At 43.9% G+C, this 20,722-nt stretch overlaps 2 protein-coding genes across 2 annotated transcripts in view; one reads left to right on the top strand and one right to left on the bottom strand.

Moving 5' to 3' along the window:
- The first annotated feature begins 3,078 nt into the window (after window positions 1-3,078).
- UCN3 (urocortin 3) lies at window positions 3,079-3,555 on the top strand. The gene has a single exon (XM_061638071.1). The coding sequence runs from the start codon at window positions 3,079-3,081 to the stop codon at window positions 3,553-3,555; it is 477 nt and encodes a 158-aa protein (XP_061494055.1).
- A 3,671-nt stretch (window positions 3,556-7,226) lies between these two features.
- The window catches only part of TSGA13 (testis specific 13), a 45,057-nt gene continuing 31,561 nt past the window's right edge, over window positions 7,227-20,722 (bottom strand). The window contains exons 7-9 of the mRNA XM_061640331.1: window positions 18,270-18,373; window positions 10,069-10,175; window positions 7,227-7,420 (exon numbers count right to left, since the gene is read on the bottom strand). Of these exons, the coding sequence (XP_061496315.1) occupies window positions 7,227-7,420; window positions 10,069-10,175; window positions 18,270-18,373 (405 nt within the window). The remainder of the gene's footprint in view (window positions 7,421-10,068; window positions 10,176-18,269; window positions 18,374-20,722) is intronic.

The raw sequence follows: 20,722 nt of genomic DNA, 5'->3' as shown, positions 1-20,722 counted from the left end.
ACAAAACAGAGCTCAGCACAGCTTACAAATATAATAAAAACAATAAAAATACACAATCAATATAAAAACATAATAAAAACACAAAATGGCAACAAACAAATTAAGTCAGGGCAGCAGTATGGTTAACCTTTGTTGGTCATTGACCGAAATAAACTTATTTACATTTTTAGTATGGTTAACCATTACATATACGATATATTTCAGAGATGTGGTGGGTGGAGAAAAACAAGAAGCCAAAATGTTAGGAAAAGGAGTCTTTCACACCACATGCTCCATTCTAAATACTGTTGCAGCAAGTTTTACAAGTTCCTCCAGTATTCCACTGGCGCAGGCACTTAGACATCCAAAGTATCTGTATGTTTCTTAGGTTTTATAAAAGCAGAGCTTTGCTTAACTCAAAATTTCTTCTCCCTTTGATCAACCACATCTACACAGTTTCCACCTCCATACTCAAAATGAATCTGGGCCTGGAAGTGTGCAACAACCCCACACATACCTTGCTAATTAGATTATCAATGCTAGGATGTCTGTCTTATTGACTACTCTCCTGCTCCCCCCACCCCCACCGGGCATCATAAAAGACCCAGTCCTGGGCTCAGAAAGAAAATAAATATCTGGTCCTCTTCAAAGTACTCATAAGCCTCTTGTTTTAATTAAAATAAAATTATAAATTCTTGCTCTTATCATTAATAGGAGTTAATTACCTTGCATAGGCTGCTGTTGCTTCTATGGCTGTAACGGAGTGTGGTTAAAGATAAGTGAAATGCAAATAGGAAAAAAAACACAAAAGGCATTAACACTTTCCTAAATGTAATACCACACCAACCACAACAAGATTCCTATGAGTAAGGCAGAAAACTCAGCATCCCACAACCAGTCAGTATTCATAACCAAAAACCCAAACTAAAAAAATCCTAGCAGCCAGTCAGCCAAGGTCACAGAAATCCTCATGAAGCACAACCTGACCTGGGGACTGCAGTTAATGCAGAATGCTGTAGCACAATTGCTGACATGAGGGAGATCCTATCAGCACATAATACCTCTGCTCTGAAATCTGCATTGGCTGCTGTGTTGCTACCAGGCCAAGTTCAAGCTGTGCTTTCCATGTTATGGGTGCCACATAGTACTTGTTCTGCTCTTGTAAGAAATCAGTCCTGTAAAGTGGCAGCACCTACGCTTTGGAACTCCTTGCCTATTGACATTAGGCAGATGCCTCTTTTCAGCACCTGCTAAAATCAGTTTTCTTGAGACAAGCCTCTCCAGGCATGTGGAAGCTATTGTGTTTTTAAATCTGTTTTTAACTCATTGTTGCTTTTATTATTTTGAATGTTTTTAAGTATCTGTCCTTAACGCTTTTGCCAATAATTTTATTGTTTTAATTCTTTCTGTAAATCGCTTTGAGATTTTTTACAATAAAGCGGTATATAAATGTTGTAAATAAAAACACATCAATAAATGTTGGAGTCACTGTGGCCCTTGAGTCTCTTCCCACTTTTAGGAACCAAGGAATCTGCCTTATACTGATTCAGGCCATTTCGTACCATGATTTCTTAAATGCAACACCATACCAACCACAACAAGATTCCTATGTGTAAGGCAGAAAACTAAGCATCTCACAACCAGTCAGGATTCCTAACCAAAAACCAAAAATATGATAAATGAAGAAATATTTATATAAGCATGACTATCAAATATATTTATTATTTACACAAACTGTAAAGATATTTATAGTGCAATCCTAGGTTTATTTATTCAGAAGCAAGTCCCAGTGTATTCAGTGGGCCTTACTCAAACGGACAGAAATTCAACCTCAAGTGATAAGCAACTTCATTCACACAACCCAAAATTCTGAATCATGCCACTTTACACTGTTTTGCAACTGTTTATACTTGTTTTTATGGTTATTGGATTTTAAATGGCTTTATTTCTTGTTGTGAGCTGCCTTGGTTTCCAACCCTACCTCACAGGGTTGTTGGAAACACTCCATACACGCACACGCACACACTGCAGATGTATAAATACATACAGCCCATATAATAGTTTATTGTCAAACCAGTTGGTCATTGCAGAAAAATCAGTATTAGTTTTTTAAAAATAAGTATTAGTTTCCTACAGAATAAAAACTGTAATACCTAAGTAAGCCCTGCCTACTTGCTTTAAAATAGGACTGGAGAGGGGGACAGAAAGAGTTAGAACACAAACACAATTCTTTTTTACATTCACTCCAAAGTCCCATTGATTTTCAGCACATTCATAACCATGTCTACTCAAAAGTAAGTCCTATTGAATTCAATGGGATTTACTCTGGGCATATGGGATTAGCATTGCTTTTACAAAAGCAAGTATTGGGAAGGTTTTCAAAACACTGCCCAGGATCTGACTCCTGCACACAAGAGGAAAAAAAACTGAAATGTATATACTTACCTAATTTATGAGATTTTCAGATAAACGGGGGGAACCACCATTTTCTGGCATTGCAATGAGGTTTTCTAGACACTGCCTCAGGTCAACTAAATGCAACCCTGGCTTCACTGATTGGCTGCAATCCTGAATGGGCAGGGTTAAAGCTACGAAGTGCTATACAGTACTGTTTAAAGAAAGATTTAACAGTCGGGGGGTGGCTGACGTTTTTATGTATATCTCGAGAACCGGACCACCTAGAAACTTAATTTTTAAAAAAACTTAAAGCTGAGAATCCAGGCCACCTAAGGGGCTAAACGGGTGCTGGATGGCATGCAAAGAATCCAGGTAAAACCCGGCTAACCGGGCAATATGGCAACCCTAACCATTGCCTCCCTCTGAGGCCGAGAGGCGGTGACTGGCCCACGGTCACCTAGTGAGCTTCATGGCTGTGTGGGGATTCCAACCCTGGTCTCCCAGGTCATAGTCCAGCAAACCAAAACTGACTGGTTTGTTCATTCTGTACTGGTAATGGATCCATAACAACACACCTCGCCTGTATCCATGCCTACCTGTCCTTGTGCGGAATTAGTCCCCACCAATTTGAGCTGGGCCGATCCGTCACCCCAAACTTATTTGTCTTCCCTCCTTCCCTCGTGCCGCAGGGTGCCAAGGAGAATGCCTCACCTCAGACTCCTGCGCCTCTTCTTGATCCTCTTGGCCGCCAGGGCAGGCCTAGCGCTCAAGTTGTACAAGGCCGAATCCATCTTCAGCTGCGTCGACGCTGCTCTCTCGGAGGCTCAGAAGGGCCTTTCCGACGAGAACTCCATCCTGGGAAAGAGGAGCTTCAAGTACTCCCCAGGGGCCGAAGACGTCTCCTCTGAAGACGATGATGAGGAAGGTGAGGCAGAGGAGGAGACGGGGAAAAGGACGTTCCCGGCAGTCACCCGGTATAAATACCTTGCCCAGGCACAGGGGAAAGGGAAGATGTACCAAGATCAGGCCAAGAGCAACCGGCGCACTAAGTTCACCCTCTCCCTCGACGTCCCAACCAACATCATGAACATCCTCTTTAACATTGCCAAGGCCAAGAACCTGAGGGCCAAGGCGGCAGCCAACGCTCAACTGATGGCTCAGATTGGCCGGAGAAAGTGATGCGGGTGAGGGAGGGAATGAAATGAAGGCTGAGGGAGGGTTGGCCAGCCACGTGGGGGGAGGGAGAGAGGGGGCTTCTCATTCGGCCTTCCCTTCCTCAAGATCTCCGGAGGTGGAACAGTCTGCTGTACTATATTATATAAGCGCTGTAGATTTGCCAACCCTTCAAGCTATATAGCATTCATCTTTCTTCCTCTCCCTTGCCCCCTGCCCCAGTTCTCCACAGTGGAATCTGTGCTCTGTGGAACTAGGAAAGAAAATAATAATCTGGGATCCTTACGAGTTGTTCACTTGACATGACGCTGGCCCTCATTAAAGCAAATTCTCTTGAGTTTCTCATTCTTCTTATTTTTCTTTCCTAGTCAGTTGGACTGCCAGTGCTGTGTCCTCTATATTTGCCTCAGCCAAACTTAGAAAAAGTACAAGGAGGATTCTACAATGTTTTCTGGATCTAGACAGACCTGTAGAGAGAGCTTCCTGTCCTGGCCGTAGCCTGTGACAGACATTAGTCCTTCGTGCAGAGTGCTCCTGTTCAGTGCCACCAAGCCAGCCAGCCATGCCCTCTTTCAGGATATTCCATTCCATCCGCCCTTTCCTTCTGCATTTGCCTGTCATTTCACCTCAACAGACACTCGGCATTGCCACTGAGCATGCTCAGTCCTCATTGGGCTGTTTTTGGTGGCTGGGTTGCCCCCTTAGTTTCCCCCTCAAAAATATGTTTTTACACTTCTGCAAACCTCGGGACTCTCCCAACCATGCTTCTTTCCCAATGGCTCTGCTTAGACAACAATCCTATTGGCACGCACCACAGAGCTCACTATTAGAGGGAGCAATAAAACCGGCAATCACTATAGAATCATTAAAAGTAAGACAGGTCCTGCCTGCCTATGGGTTTACAATCTAAGCACCGTTTCTGTTTTGCTTCATACTTTTTAAAACAAAGGTGGAGGGCAGAGACACACTCGCTGTTCTGCCAGTTCCAGTGCGTCTCCACCTCTCTCTTCTGAAAACAGGGGCACACAATGCTAGTCAAACCCTCCCCTTTTTACTGTAAAACCTAGTGGGGTCAGCTTGAGGTTTTTTTAAAAAAATGTTTCAAAGAGATTTTGCATCTGATTGGCAGATCAACCCATTCCCCCTCCAGGTGTGACCAATGGAAATGCTTTGCTGTAGGCAACTAGTGTGCTGACATCCAGAGAAGTGGAGGTGCATCATTCCATCACAGGAACATAGGAAGCTGCCTTAGGCAGAGTCAGACCATTGGTCCATCTAGCTCAGTATAGTCAACACTGACTGGCAGCATCTCTCCAGGATTTCAGACAGGGAATCATTCCCAGCCCTACTTGGAGATGCTGGGGATCGAACCTCAGACCTTCTGCATGCAAAGCAGTTGTTCTGTCACTGAGCTACGGGCTACGGCCCTTCCTCACTGAGTTACAGATCTATGTCCAATGTTCAGGCTGCGAATGCCATTGTTTATCTAGCCAAGATGGCACCACCCATGCACATGAGGGAGGAATCAGCATGCTTGGGTGCGAGGGTGGCTGTTTTTAGAAGTACAAAAAATATTTAGGAGGGAAATGGGGGGGACCCCAAAAACAGCTCATTGTGGAATGTGCATGCTCAGTGGCCATGCAATGACTCTTGCGAGTAGGAAAATGGGGAGGAGGAAATGGGGGGAAGCTAGCCACACTGCAATATTTTGTTGCAGGTACCACTTGTGACATTCCTCATCATAAGCCAAGTTGGTGGTGGGGAGTCACCTGCCAAGTTTGCCTAGACTAGAATGGAAACCAACTGGAGGCGGAGGGGTGGGGTGGGAGGAAGTCTCATTCAAATTTTCAGATCTGTATCTTCCTCTCAAAATTCACGCTTTGAATTTAGGGGCAGAAGCCCACCCCAAAATTCATCGCCCAAAGGCTGAAATGCAAAGCTTGTGTTTCTACCACTGATGTTGAGTTTTGCATTCTAATTAAATATTCAGTTTGGCACATTTGGTCATCTGTGTGGTGATTTATGACTTTTTACCCTGTACTTCCACCAATGAGCTTACTGCAGTACACACATACACATACACACACACAAGGTGTGTGCATTAGCCACAAGCTTTTGTTCAGACCCTGATCTGATGCTTCAGAAAACAGCTCAATTGGGTTCAAAGCACTTTGGAGTCTGCCTGATTCTGTTCCTGTCTGAATCCAAATCCACATTCAGGGGGCTCTACTGTTCACATGAAAAGCAGCACAGACAGAACTGGAGTGAAGCTGTCCCGTCTCTGACTCACCATGCTGAATTCTGTTGCCCCTCTGGGAAGCTTGCAAGCGGAACCTGAGCGCAACAGCCCTCTTCCCCACATGTGATCCACAGCCACTGGCATTCGGACAGTGGAGGCAGAACATAGCCATGATGGCTAGTAGCCATCAATAGCCTTGGAAATTAATGGAAATGGACTGCCTTCAAGTCGATTCCTATGAATAGGGTTTTCATGGTAAGCAGTATTCAGAGGTGGTTTACCATTGCCTCCCTCTGAGGCTGAGAGGCAGTGACTGTCTCAAGGTCACCCAGTGAGCTTCATGGCTGTGTGGGGATTCGAACCCTGGTCTCCCAGGTTGTAGTCCAACTCCTTAACCACTATACCACACTGGCTCTTGATAGCCTTATTCTCCATGAATTTGTCTCAACCTCTTTAAAGCCATCCAACTAGATCTTGAGGGAGCGGATTCCAGTTTAATGATGCCCTGTGTGTAAAGAAGTCTTTTCCCTCTCCTTCACTTGAGGTTCCCGAGTTCTAGTACTGAGTGAGTGTGTGAGACAAAACTTAGTATCAACTTAAGAAAAGCTCTCCTGGAGCAGGCCAGTGGCCCATCTATTCCAGCATCCAGCTCTCACAAGTGGCCAACCAGATGCCCCAATGGGAAGTCCCCCAGCAAGACCTGAGCACAACAGCGCACTCCCTACAAATGATCCCCACACGTAGGCTAAACAGGTTCCAAGATTTTGTTGTTGTTGTTATGTGCCTTCAAGTCGATTACAACTTATGAACCCTATGAATTAGTGACCTCCAATAGCATCTATTGTGAACCACCCTGTTCAGATCTTGTAAGTTCAGGTCTGTGGCTTCCTTTCTGGAATCAATCCATCTCTTGTTTGGCCTTCCTCTTTTTCTACCCCCTTCTGTTTTTCCCAGCATTCCCCCTTTAGGATGCACACCTTAACATGGTGAGGAGGTTTGAGAGTGTCGAAGAAGCTGAGAGCAATGTCGTCAGGAGTCTAGACCAAGAGGCTAGACTCCTAGCAGGGTCACCCAAGGCGGAATGGTCAAAGCTGAGACACCAGACTAAGATGCATCCAGACTCAGAGGAAGGCAATGGTAAACCACCTCTGAATACCTCTTACCACAAAAACCCTATGAAGAGAGTTCCAAGACTTGACACCGTTAAATTTCCAGAAGGTTCCACTAGAGAAGTGTTTTGGGGATGGGATCAGGCTGAGAGTCTCCCATGTGCCTGTGCTCTCCCACTAATCCTCCTCCTTCGTTCGCAGATAGTGAACAGTTTCACCTGCTCACCAAAATACTCAACACTAGTGCAGTTGGGTTCTGCCAGGATTGAGCCTTTATTTACACAGAGAAGCAGAGAGTCAGTCCGGATGCAAAAAGTCAGCCAAAGCCTTTATTTGGCATGTCTTGGTACAACAGAGCTATCAATGATCCAGAGCGGGGCTTTCCCATACCTGAAGCCATCGTCTCCTGGCGCAATAATAGTGCGCCTTGTTTCAGCCAGGCATGAAATGGTGAGAGGCTCCCAGTTGGTCATCAAAGGGGACCAGCCTTGGATAAAAGGAAGAGGTTCCGGTTTCTTTGGACCTGGAAGCAAAAGAATGACCAGCACAGGTGAGGCTGGCCCACCACGCCCATGAGAGCACGAGATGGGCACCAGAACTCTACACTGTGCTCCTGCCTCCCCCAACCTGGTGCCCTCCAGAGGTTTGGGGCAACAGCTCCTATCAGCCCAAACCAACACAGCCATCCTCCCATCAGCTCCAGCATCATACAGCTGTGCTGGCTGGGGCTAACATCTGGATGTAGATAACACTGTCCTAGGTGGCCAGTGATCTGCCTTGGCATAAGGCAGCTTTCTAAGGATGGGATGGCTGTGCTGGCTGGAGCTTGATGGGAATGGCAGTCCAAAACATCTGGAGGACACCAAGCTGAGTGAAGGCAGCCATATTCCAAATAAGGTTACACCATAGATCTGGACAGATTTGGTACCATGTTTTTATCATCTCTCGATACGAACCCACCCATACACTACGCTCAATATCAAAGGCCCTCCTCTGGGTGCCTACTCCGAGGGAAGCTCGGAGTCTGGCAACAAGGGAAAGGGCCTTCTCAGTGGTGGCCCTCAATTATGGAATGGTCTTCCTGACAAGGTGCGCCTGGCGGCAACACTGTTACCTTTTTGGTGCCAGGTCAAGACTTTCCTCTTCTCCCAGGCATTTTAGCATGTGTTTTTAAATTGTTTTAAATTTTTAAATTGTGTTTTAAATTGTTTTTAAAAGATGTGTTTTAAATTTGTATATTTGTTTTAATGTTTTTAGTTACTGTAAACCACCCAGAGAGCTTCGGCCATGGGACGGTATATAAGATAAATCTTCGTTGCATGGAAGTAGAGAGGCTTTGGCCTGGCTCAATGCTCCGTAGAAGCTTCTCTCTTATATTTATTTAAATCCTCCCACACACACACACTTTCCCATCTGAAAGGGTCCACAAGGATCACAGAGGAAGAGGATTAAAACAAGATCAAGCAACAAGGAAAATCCATCAGGGTAAGAAATAAAGAAGAAGCCATAAAACCAAAGCTGAGCTGACATGTCCCCTCTCCAAATTTCACTGTTCCATTTACAGGCGGCCAAACTGGGAAGGTTCTTTGATGGTTTCCTGGGGATAAAGTACACTTGAACCTACCAGCAAGAGTGACACTTCTCTGGACAGCTGGTGCCCACCATTTACTCCTAGAAAAGTCACCTCAATAAGGCATTCCTTCAGAGGTGGGGAACCAGTGGTCCTCTGGATGTAGCTGGACTCCATTAGCCCTAGCCAGCATGGCCAATGGTCATGGAGGATCAGAGTTGGATTTCAACAACTTTTGGAGGGCCATAGCTTCCCCACCCTGAAGGATGTGGTTCAATTGTCATCACTCTCGGAAGGAGGTCTTTTTCATCACATGCTACCTGAGATCCTTTTTAATTGGAGGATGCAGGAACGGAATGTGGCACCTTCTGAATGTAAAATATGTGTCCTGTCTAGGGATGGAGGTGGCATTTGAAGTTCAGTTTGCATTTATAGACACACTATCATCATCATCATCAACATCATCATCATCATTAATTACCAGCCATTCACCAAGATTTTATGCCTTCTACGTTAAATTTTAGTACCAATCCCTATATATATGTATGTGTGTGTATATATCTATATACTGTATTTTATGTATTTTAATTGTATTTTATGTATTTTAATTTATTTTAATGTTTTTGTGATTTTACTGTTTACAATTTTATTATGTACATGTTTTGATTTTATTTTTGTAAGCTGCCCTGAGTGCCCTATTATAGGGTAGAAGGGTGGGATAGAAACGTTTTAAATATATAAATAAATAAATGTTCCATGGCGGGTTACAACAATTTTAAAACACATAATTAAAACAGTTAAACATAACGTCACAGAAAATTGGGTGGGGCCTAAAAATACACATCTCAGGGGTTGAAGACGAGGGTAAAGAGGTGTGTCTTCAACATTTGCCGAAGGTTGTACAGCGAAGTTGCCAGGTGCACCTTGGTGGGGAGGGAGTTCCACAGCTTAGGGGCTGCCGCAGAGAAGGCCCTCTCCTGGGCCACCACCCCCAGCCACCGCTTTTTGAAACAATACAAGAACCAAACCACAGCCATCCTTCAGACATTTGCAGTTCTCCGACCCAATGATGTGTACAAACACATATGCGCTGGAGCACTGTGTGCATAAAATACATATATCAGTGAAAATAGCATTCAAAAATGCATTATATTAGGGGAAATTGCTCTGCAAAAAGAGTCTCAGGTAAAATTGCAGACAAGCACATCTATTCTGAGAAATGCACATTAAAATGCTGAGGAATTTTCAAGGGGGCTTTCTTTTTTTTAAAAAAATTACAAACTGATGTGGAAATGTAGGGAACTGAACTTCAGATCTGAAAAATGAGACCAACCAAAATGGACAGATTCTCAAATCCTTCGCTTCAACCTCTGAGACACAGTCTGGAAATTTCTCTTTCAGAAAACCTCTTGGTAGAGCAGTTTGGAAGCAGAACCTATTACCCTAGAGAGCTGGTGGATTCTCCCTTGCTTACTAGAGGCCTTCTTCACACAGAGGTTGGACATCCATCCATTGGGGAAGCCCCCAGCCCTGCATTTCCTGCACTGAGCAGGCCCCCACCCACTCTGATGATTGTATGAATGAAGGAGATAACTGCTTACCAAGTCTCGAGTGAGTATGCAGTTGGGGGTACAATCTCTGCAGCCGCCTTTCAGCATAACCTTTTGAAAAATGTGCTTCACTCTTGAAATCCTTCTTGGTGGCAAACCTGCTCAAAGGATGGAATAAGTCTGCTCAGTTGGGAGACACCAAGCTTGCTTCATTATTGGAAATCCTCAATGGGAACATATGGCCAAGGGCCAAACTGGATGTGATGAGCCAGCCCTATTTTATCCCAGTGGTGGGGAATCTCTGACCCACTGGGCTAATCAGGGTCAGAACAGGTCCTAATTTGGCCCACGAAGTCATTCTTCACAAATGACGCCCACTTGTCTCACACCTGATGTCATATGTGACGTCAAGTGAGGCGCAGGTACAGGTGTAGCTACAAAGATTGAGAGCTTAACATGAGCTCCCAGTTGTTCCTTTGGAAACTGGCCTCCTGATCAATGTCAATCAGCTGATTGGCACTGATGAGGGAGACCCACATCAGCAACTACAGAGTGGAGCCAAGGGACTCTGCTTTGAATCAATTTGCGCTGAAACAGCTTGCTGAAACAGAGCTTTGTTCCTCTGTGGAAGGGGGGCGGGAATCTCCAGTTTAGCAAGCGTTTTTCATGCAAACTGCTATGTGCTAATTATGGAACATAAAGAGGCAGAGATTTCTGTTCCTTTCTGCGTTTGCCACAATCAGCACTGATTCTGTTCCGCTATAGTTTGTTATTTGTCTTGCTATCCACTATGGCTGAAATGAATGTAATTAATCATGTAATTAACTTTAATGTATCGGGAAACATCAAAAAGATGCAGAAAATAATGTAATTATTTATGTAGCTAAAAAAACCAACAATAGTGAATACCGCTTGCATTTGCGTCTGTGATTACTCTTCCTGACCTTGGGCAAATATGTGAATTGTGGGAATTTCCACTCACATTTCTGTTTCCAGCGTAATTCTCTGATATCCCTAGTGCTAGTTGAGCAAGCCTCTTTGAAGCCCTTCTCGCCCATCGCCAATCAGCTGATTGGCACTGGAACGGTGCCTTCAAAGGGAGGTCATTGTAACCTTCAAAGGAGATTGCAGGTAACCATCAGCTGATTTGCAGTTATAGTGAATTTCTTTGAATGTTGATGTGTCAATCTCTTCTGATTTTCTCAGAGTTCACCTATGGAGGTGGGGCACTAAGAGATCCGGCCCATTGGCTGGATCTGGTTCCCCACCCCCATTTTACACCCACATATCTACAGGTGAATCTTGTTCTATGTTCTCCCTGTTCCTGCACTACACCACTGTAATTCTGTTTTTTCTAGATGTGATTAGAGTGTTAAGTGCTCCACGAGCGAGAGGGAGCCCCAGCTGACAAAGCGTCAAGGTGAGTTAAGCAGCAGAGCGAGTTCGGCAGCAGGGCGAGGAGGCCAGGGCCCCCTACTCTGCCCGTCTGTTCCCTGACCTCAACTAAACCGCAGTCTCCAACCCATTGACGTAATAAACCTTAAACAAAACTATGCAGGTAAGAAGCCAGCAGGGGTGTGGGGGCTTTCCAGTGTTTTGCACCGCCTGCAGCATGTACGACTATCTGCCTGTTGGACAGAAGTCGTGGGTGTGCTCTCGGTGCAATGAGCTCCTGTCTCTCCGGGAACGACTTCATTTCCTTGAGGCCAAGGTGGCGGACCTGGAAAAGCTGAGAGAGGCAGAGAGGTGTGTGGAGGAGGCCTTCAGGGACGTTATAGCTGTGTCCCACTCCAACGATGATAGCTCTCCTGCTATCATGGAGAACGATGGTCTCGGGGAAGGAGAGCATCCAGCTGTGGAAGAGGGAAACAATCCCTTAGAAGGGACCCATTCCTTGGGGGATGAGCAGCTATCCTCTCGTGCCGAGGATATATCTCCAGGGGGTGGAGGGATCCTTGTAGTAGGTGATTCGATCATTAGGAACATAGACAGTGGGGTGTGTGATGGGCGTGTAGACCGCAAGGTGTTTTGTCTGCCTGGTGCGAAGGTTGCGGATATTGCCCGTCGTTTAGATAGTTTGGGACAGTGCTGGGAAGGAGTCAGTGGTCGTGGGGCACGTTGGCACCAACGACATGGGGAAATGCAGCCGTGAGGTCCTGGAAGCAAAATTTAGGTTGCTAGGTAGGATGCTGAAAGCCAGGACCTCCAAGGTGGCTTTCTCTGAAATGCTACCGGTTCCACATGCAGGACCAGCCAGACAGGCCCAGCTTCGCAGTCTCAATGCGTGGATGAGACGATGGTGTCGGGTGGAAGGGTTTGGATTTGTTAGGCACTGGGGAACATTTTGGGACAAGCCGGGCCTGTACAAAAGGGACGGGCTCCACTTGAACCAGAATGGAACCAGACTGCTGGCACTTAAAATTAAAAAGGTAGCAGAGCAGCTTTTAAACTGACTGAGGGGGGAAACCCGACAGGAGCTGAGAAAGGTCCGGTTTGGAATAAACCTCCCCCCTGGGATAAAAACCAAAGAAATGATGAAATTTTAAAAGGGGTAGGCCTAGAAGTAGGCATTGTGAGAGCAGGGGCACAGGATATAAATTCAGAAGAGCAAAATTACCACAGGCCTAACCACAAGTGCCAAAGACACTTGAAGAGAGACACTGCTTACAAGTGCCTGTACGCTAATGCTAGGAGCCTCCGAACCAAGATGGGAGAACTGGAGTGCTTGGTCTTAGAGGAGAGCATTGATATAGTGAGCATAACGGAGACCTGGTGGAATGGAGAAAACCAGTGGGATACGATAGCAAAGTTTCTAGATATTCTAAATGACTATTCCCTAGACCACTTGGTCATGGAACCGACCAGAGGGACGGCAACCCTGGACTTAATCCTCAGTGGGGACCGGGACCTGGTGCGAGATGTAAGTGTTGTTGAACCGATTGGGAGCAGTGACCACAGTGCTATTAAATTAAACATACATGTAACTGGCCAATTGCCAAGAAAATCCAACACAGTCACATTTGACTTCAAAAGAGGAAACTTCACAAAAATGAGGGGATTGGTAAAAAGAAAGCTGAAAAACAAAGTCCAGAGGGTCACATCACTCGAAAATGCTTGGAAGTTGTTTAAAAACACTATATTAGAAGCTCAACTGGAGTGCATACCGCAGATCAGAAAAGGTACCGCCAGGGCCAAGAAGATGCCAGCATGGTTAACGAGCAAAGTCAAGGAAGCTCTTAGACGCAAAAAGTCTTCCTTCAGAAAATGGAAGTCTTGTCCAAACGAAGAAAATAAAAAAGAACACAAACTCTGGCAAAAGAAATGCAAGAAGACAATAAGGGATGCTAAAAAAGAATTTGAGGAGCACATTGCTAAGAACATAAAAGCCAACAACAAAAAATTCTATAAATACATTCAAAGCAGGAGACCATCTAGGGAGACAATTGGACCCTTGGATGATAAGGGAGTCAAAGGTGTACTAAAGAACGATAAGGAGATTGCAGAGAAGCTAAATGAATTCTTTGCATCTGTCTTCACAGTGGAAGATATAGGGCAGATCCCTGAACCTGAACTAACATTTGCAGGAAGGGATTCTGAGGAACTGAGACAAATAGTGGTAATGAGAGAGGAAGTTCTAAGCTTAATGGACAATATAAAAACTGACAAATCACCGGGCCCGGATGGCATCCACCTGAGAGTTCTCAAAGAACTCAAAGGTGAAATTGCTGATCTGCTAACTAAAATATGTAACTTGTCCCTCGGGTCCTCCTCCGTGCCTGAGGACTGGAAAGTGGCAAATGTAACGCCAAACTTCAAAAAGGGATCCAGAGGGGATCCCGGAAATTACAGGCCAGTTAGCTTAACTTCTGTCCCTGGAAAACTGGTAGAAAGTATTATTAAAGCTAGATTAACTAAGCACATAGAAGAACAAGCCTTGCTGAAGCAGAGCCAGCATGGCTTCTGCAAGGGAAAGTCCTGTCTCAGTAACCTATTAGAATTCTTTGAGAGTGTCAACAAGCATATAGATAGAGGTGATCCAGTGGACATAGTGTACTTAGACTTTCAAAAAGCGTTTGACAAGGTACCTCACCAAAGGCTTCTGAGGAAGCTTAGCAGTCATGGAATAAGAGGAGAGGTCCTCTTGTGGATAAGGAATTGGTTAAGAAGCAGAAAGCAGAGAGTAGGAATAAATGGACAGTTCTCTCAATGGAGGGCTGTAGAAAGTGGAGTCCCTCAAGGATCGGTATTGGGACCTGTACTTTTCAACTTGTTCATTAATGACCTAGAATTAGGAGTGAGCAGTGAAGTGGCCAAGTTTGCTGACGACACTAAATTGTTCAGGGTTGTTAAAACAAAAAGAGATTGCGAAGAGCTCCAAAAAGACCTCTCGAAACTGAGTGAATGGGCGGAAAAATGGCAAATGCAATTCAATATAAACAAGTGTAAAATTATGCATATTGGAGCAAAAAATCTTAATTTCACATATACGCTGATGGGGTCTGAACTGGCGGTGACCGACCAGGAGAGAGACCTCGGGGTTGTAGTGGACAGCACGATGAAAATGTCGACCCAGTGTGCGGCAGCTGTGAAAAAGGCAAATTCCATGCTAGCGATAATTAGGAAAGGTATTGAAAATAAAACAGCCGATATCATAATGCCGTTGTATAAATCTATAGTGCGGCCGCATTTGGAATACTGTGTACAGTTCTGGTCGCCTCATCTCAAAAAGGATATTATAGAGTTGGAAAAGGTTCAGAAGAGGGCAACCAGAATGATCAAGGGGATGGAGCGACTCCCTTACGAGGAAAGGTTGCAGCATTTGGGGCTTTTTAGTTTAGAGAAAAGGCGGGTCAGAGGAGACATGATAGAAGTGTATAAAATTATGCATGGCATTGAGAAAGTGGATAGAGAAAAGTTCTTCTCCCTCTCTCATAAGACTAGAACTCGTGGACATTCAAAGAAGCTGAATGTTGGAAGATTCAGGACAGACAAAAGGAAGTACTTCTTTACTCAGCGCATAGTTAAACTATGGAATTTGCTCCCACAAGATGCAGTAATGGCCACCAGCTTGGATGGCTTTAAAAGAAGATTAGACAAATTCATGGAGGACAGGGCTATCAATGGCTACTAGCCATGATGGCTGTGCTCTGCCACCCTAGTCAGAGGCAGCATGCTTCTGAAAACCAGTTGCCGGAAGCCTCAGGAGGGGAGAGTGTTCTTGCACTCGGGTCCTACTTGCGGGCTTCCCCCAGGCACCTGGTTGGCCACTGTGAGAACAGGATGCTGGACTAGATGGGCCACTGGCCTGATCCAGCAGGCTCTTCTTATGTTCTTATGTTCTTAAGTGATGTCAGATCAGCCTCTCCCAACCTAGTGCTCTCCCAGTATTTTGGACTACAACTCCTTGCCATGAATTTAAGACTTTGCTAATATTATCAGTTTATAGTGCCAGATTTTAAGAAGTCTGAGGTTGCTGATTTACCACCTGTACCTGATTGATACACTTATTTATTTATTTATTTATTTATTTAATTAAATTTATATCCACCCAGATACTGTGAACCGCCCAGAGAGCTTCAGCTATGAGGCGGTATAGAAATGTAATAAATAAATAACTAATTCCATCCCTTCCTCGCAGAAAGAGCCTAGGGCAGCAAACAAAAACACTAAAAGCATTTTAAAACATCTTAAAAACAAAAAGGTTTTAAAACATATTAAAACAAAACATCTTTAAAAACATATTGAAACACCTTTTAAAACATCTTTAAAAACAACTTAAAAAGCAATTCCAGCACAGACGCAGACTGGGTTAAGGTCTCTACTTAAAAGGCTTCTTGAAAGAGGAAGGTCTTCAGCAAGCACCAAAAAGACAACAGAGACAGCACCTGTTTAATATTTAGGGGAGTGAATTCCAAAGGGTAGTTGCCACTACACTAAATGTCCATTTCCTATGTTGTACGGAATGGACCTCCTAATAAGATGGTATCTGCTGGAAGCCCTCACCTGCAGAGCACAGTGATCGACTGGGTATATAAAGGGTAAAACGATCTTTCAGGTATCCTGGTCCCAAGTTGTATAGGGCTTTGTACACCAAAATTAGAACCTTCAACTTGGCCTGGTAGCTAATGGGCACTTCAACAAAGGATGCACCTGCAATAGTTTTGATGGCAGATTCAATTTTGCTTTCGGACAATAATAATTTGGATTTGAAGTTTGGGTTGGTGGTGACAATCCCCCTGCCCCACAAGGGTGAAGGGCCTGTTCAGATGGTCTGCTCCCAGAGACTGGTGGAACCTGATGGATTCCTCAATCTGCTGGGAGATATTCCAGTGGAGAAAGCTGATGATTTGTGAAAGCCCTATGAAATGGTAAGATAAGTCCAGCAGTTGACACGATCACCTCCGAGTGTCCTCTCAAGCACTGCAGAGCCCAAGTGGCTCCTTGGCTATGGGTGATGAAGCAAGCCAGACAAAGACTACCGCACAAGTGGCGCAAGTCTCACTCTGAAGTTGACCGAGCACTGGTCAGTGCACATCACTGTGCCTACCATGTGGCAGTACACAAAGTAAAGAGAGTGCACTTTGCAGCCTTCATTCCATCCTCTAGTAGTCAGCCAGCAAAGCTCTTTCAGGTGGTTCTGCTAAAAACATTCTGTTCCAACAAACCCACCTAGCCATGTAATTTTAACACATTATTTTAATAAGTGTTTTAAAATTACTGATTATATATTTTATATTTTGTAACTTGCTGCTAATGTTTGTATTTCTTGGTATTTTCAATGAATGTTTTAGACTGCTGCAGTGGTTCCTAGACTTTTTTCCCCGTGGACAACTTGAAACTGTTGATGGTCTTGGCAGACCACTTAATGATTTTTTCTGCCTGGTCCAGCAATTGCAATGCACTTAGTTGCTGTAGGATTCTTACTTGCATTGTTTATTGCTTCTTCTGTTTCTTATATTGTATTTTATGGTATTACAATTTGCATTCTCTAGAATTCAAACTGTAATACAATCAAATACAATATCAGAAACAGAAGAAGCAACAAAAATACAATTAAAAATCAATATATTTTATATACACCTGCCACGGACCACCTGAATGAAACTCATGGCCCCCAGTTTGGGAACCTCTGAACTACTATAAACTGCTTGGAAGTCTTTTGTTCTAGTAAGCAGTATATAGATTTTGCTAAATAAAAAATAAAATGATAGGAGAATCTTTGAGTTCAAATTCTACTTGTATTAATGAACATAAGATGCTGGTAATAATAATCCATAAATATCAGAATATAAAACAGCCTAAGGTAAACAAGACTAGTTCTTAAACATTTCTTGCTACAAAATCTGAATCTTAAGATTTCAGTAGTTCAAACAGAAGAGTGGTTTCTAAGTCCCATGTCTTGACAACTCCTCCAAAATATGCTCTCTGCTGGTAGCTGGTACAGGCGAGAGACTGTCAGATGATAAGAACCTTATATATTCAAACTTCAGATCATTTTTATAAAGTTTTGGAGAACTTCTTCAAGTGAAGATTGTGATTTAACTGTCTTGTACATTTAGCGCACAGTCTGAACTATCTCATTGTCCCTAGATTTCTCCAAGACGTTAGCAAGGAGACACATATATTTATTCTAGATAATATAGTTTCTAAATTTATGAATTCACGTTTTTCAGGTCTCCATTCAAGTTGTAACAATAACATCAATACCTCACCATTTATCACAATCAGCATGACATTGAGATATTCAGTTTGTTGTGTCTGGACATTCCTAAAACAAAATTTATTGGCTACTATTTATTAGCTACTAATCAATGAGCAAAACTTTTAATTAATAACCTCAAATGATAAACTGATCACCCACCAAATTCTAGATAGGTTCTATTTTTTTTTATCTGGAGGTGAATTAATACTGTTGTGTCAAGAGCCATTCTTCACCATTCCAAAAGAGGAAAAGCACCTGTTTGCTCAAATTGGTGGCATCCCATCAGCCCCCACCGGCTTAACCATGCTTGCAGGGGCTTATAGGTGTTTTAGTACTAAACATCTGGAGGGCACAAGGTTGAGGAAAGCTGATTTAGAGGGTTGCATATTTTAACACACGGAGGGATATAAATCAAATAATAAAATAAATAAATAAACTGCCTCGGAGTGTGATTTAAAGCACAATGCACTGAAGTAAGACTCCTGAAGTAAGGAGTCTTTTCCTGAAGTAAGACATGCGGCTTTACCTGAAGTAAGACTTGCGGCTTTACCTGAATTCCGCAGGTTTCTGCAGTTTCCTTACACTTGGACCCATCAGCTGCCTCTGTGACAATGTCAGTGGGGGTAGGCGGCTTGACTCCTGGCGGCTTACACCCTATGGAAGGAATGGGATGGAAAAGGAAGCCAATCAAGATGGCGCTTGTGAAATCCAAAGACTGAATAAGCTTTATGATGCGGGAACTCAACCGGTCACAGCCAGAAGTGGCTAACCAGGTGACACAGAGCCACTAAGCTACTTCCCAGGGTCACATTCACACTCACGGTTATCCCACCCTTATTCCACTTTAAACAGTCATGGCTTCCCCCAAAGAATCCTGGTTAGTGTCGTTTGTGAAGGGTGCTGAGAGTTGTTTGGAGACCCCCTCTTCCCCTCACAGAGCTACAAGTGCCAAAGTGGTTTAACAGCCGCTCCCTCTTCCCGGAAAATTCTGGGAATTATAGCTCTGGGAGGGGAATAGGCATCTCCTGATAACTCTCAGCACTCTTTATTTATTTATTTGATTAATTAATTAATTGATTAATTGATTGGTTGATTAATTAATTAATTAGTATCCCGCCCTTCCTCCCAGCAGGAGCCCAGGGCGGCAAACAAGGCACTAAAAACACTTTAAAACATCATAAAAACAAATCCTAAAATACATTAAGACAAAACAGCATTAAAAACATTTTTAAAACTTTTTAAAAAGGGTTAAAAACATTATTAAAAAAACATATTAAGCAATTCTGACACAGACACAGACTGGGATAGCTCTCAGCTTAAAAGGCTTGTTGAAACAGAAAAGTCTTCAAAAGGTGCCGAAAAGATAGCCTGCCTAATATTCAAAGGGAGGGAATTCCACAGGGTAGGTGCTGCCACACTAAAGGTCCGTTTCCTATATTGTACAGAACGAACCTCCTGATAAGATGGTATCTGCAGGAGGCCCTCTCTCTTCACAAACTACATTTCTTTGGGGAAAGCCATGACTGTTTAAAGTGGGAGATATGATAGCAATCTTCAAGTACTTGAAAAGTTGCCACACAGGAGGGCAAAGATCGCTTCTCGATTGTCCCAGAGTGCAGAATATGGAATAATGGGCTCAAATTAGAGGAAGCCAGATTTCAGCTGAACAGCAGGAAAAACTTTGTAACTGTTAGAGCGGTACGACAGTGGAACAATGACCTAGGGAAGTTGTGGGCTCTCCAACCCTGGAGGCCTTTGAAAGGCAGCTGGACAGCCGCCTGTCGGGGATGCTTTAAGTTGGATTTCTGCACTGAGCAGGGACTTGGACTTGATGGCTTTATAGGTGCCTTCCAAGTCTACTATTCTAAGAGTGGAACCAATGTAAGGTATGAATGTGGCCTGGGAGGGAGAGAAGTGAGATGGTGGGGAGGTTGGCATGTGGGAAGCTAGCACAAGAGCTCTGCCCCACCTGGCAAGCCATTTCTGGTCATCGTGAAAACACGGAAGAAGGCTGACTGCTTAATTGCTCACATCAGTGAGCCAGGGTTATGGCAAATAGCAATTGCTGAAAGACTGACACTCAAGATTTGCTCCGCCAAGGGAGTAATGGGTAATTCAGACCTTGATGCTGTTTGGCATGACTTCATAATCTACACAGATGAAAATAAGGGACTCTCAACACCTTTCTGAGACCTTTCTTCAACTGGGAAAGAAAGGCTAAATGATGGATAGTCTTGGTCATCAAACTTGAAGGGTAACTGCCTACCTGCCCACTACAGACATGATCAGAGGTGATACCAGGCAAACAGTAATACAAGATGACTAATATTTGTTATTGTTTTAATCTACAAATTGCCTTTTACAATTATGTCCCAAGGCAATTTAGGGTCGTATCATAAAAACAGCTAAAGCAGTGTTTAAAACAATTCCAAAAAAAGCTGAAAATAGGGTCTGAAACCATACAAACGGAATGCCTAAGGTAGAGACCTTTTTCATCCCGCTGGAAAAGCTTATCAAAACAACAACAAAAGTCTTCCATTGTTTCCAGAAATTAGAAATAGTGGGTGCCAATCGCATCTCAACAAGGATGCTGTTCCACAGAAGAGGGGCCGCAACACGGAAGGCCCTGCTCCGAGTTGCTGTTGAGTGGGCTGGTGATATTGCTGGACTTTAGTGTGCAAGCTTTTAAGCAACAGATTGATTCTCTTTCGTCTCTGTTTTTGATGTTCATTCATATGTGGTGTTCGTTACTGAATAATAAAAAATGTGGTGTTTGTTTTTTAAAAAAATAGCTCTTGCTGGATGAGATGACCCTGCTATTTTTGGACACCTTTTCAATTATCACTATGCTCGCACCCAAACCACTGTACTCTCTCTCTCTCTCTCTCTCTCTCTCTCTCTCTCTCTCTCTCTCTCTCTCTCTCTCTCTCTCTCTCTCTCTCTCTGTGTGTGTGTGTCTGTGTGTGTGTGTGTGTGAGAGAGAGAGAGAGAGAGAGAGAGACA

Source organism: Rhineura floridana, chromosome 8, assembly GCF_030035675.1.
Source record: "Rhineura floridana isolate rRhiFlo1 chromosome 8, rRhiFlo1.hap2, whole genome shotgun sequence".
Classification (NCBI taxonomy): Eukaryota; Metazoa; Chordata; class Lepidosauria; order Squamata; family Rhineuridae; genus Rhineura; species Rhineura floridana.
Note: the sequence above shows the minus strand (reverse complement) of the source record. Positions and strands in the feature narration are given on the sequence as shown.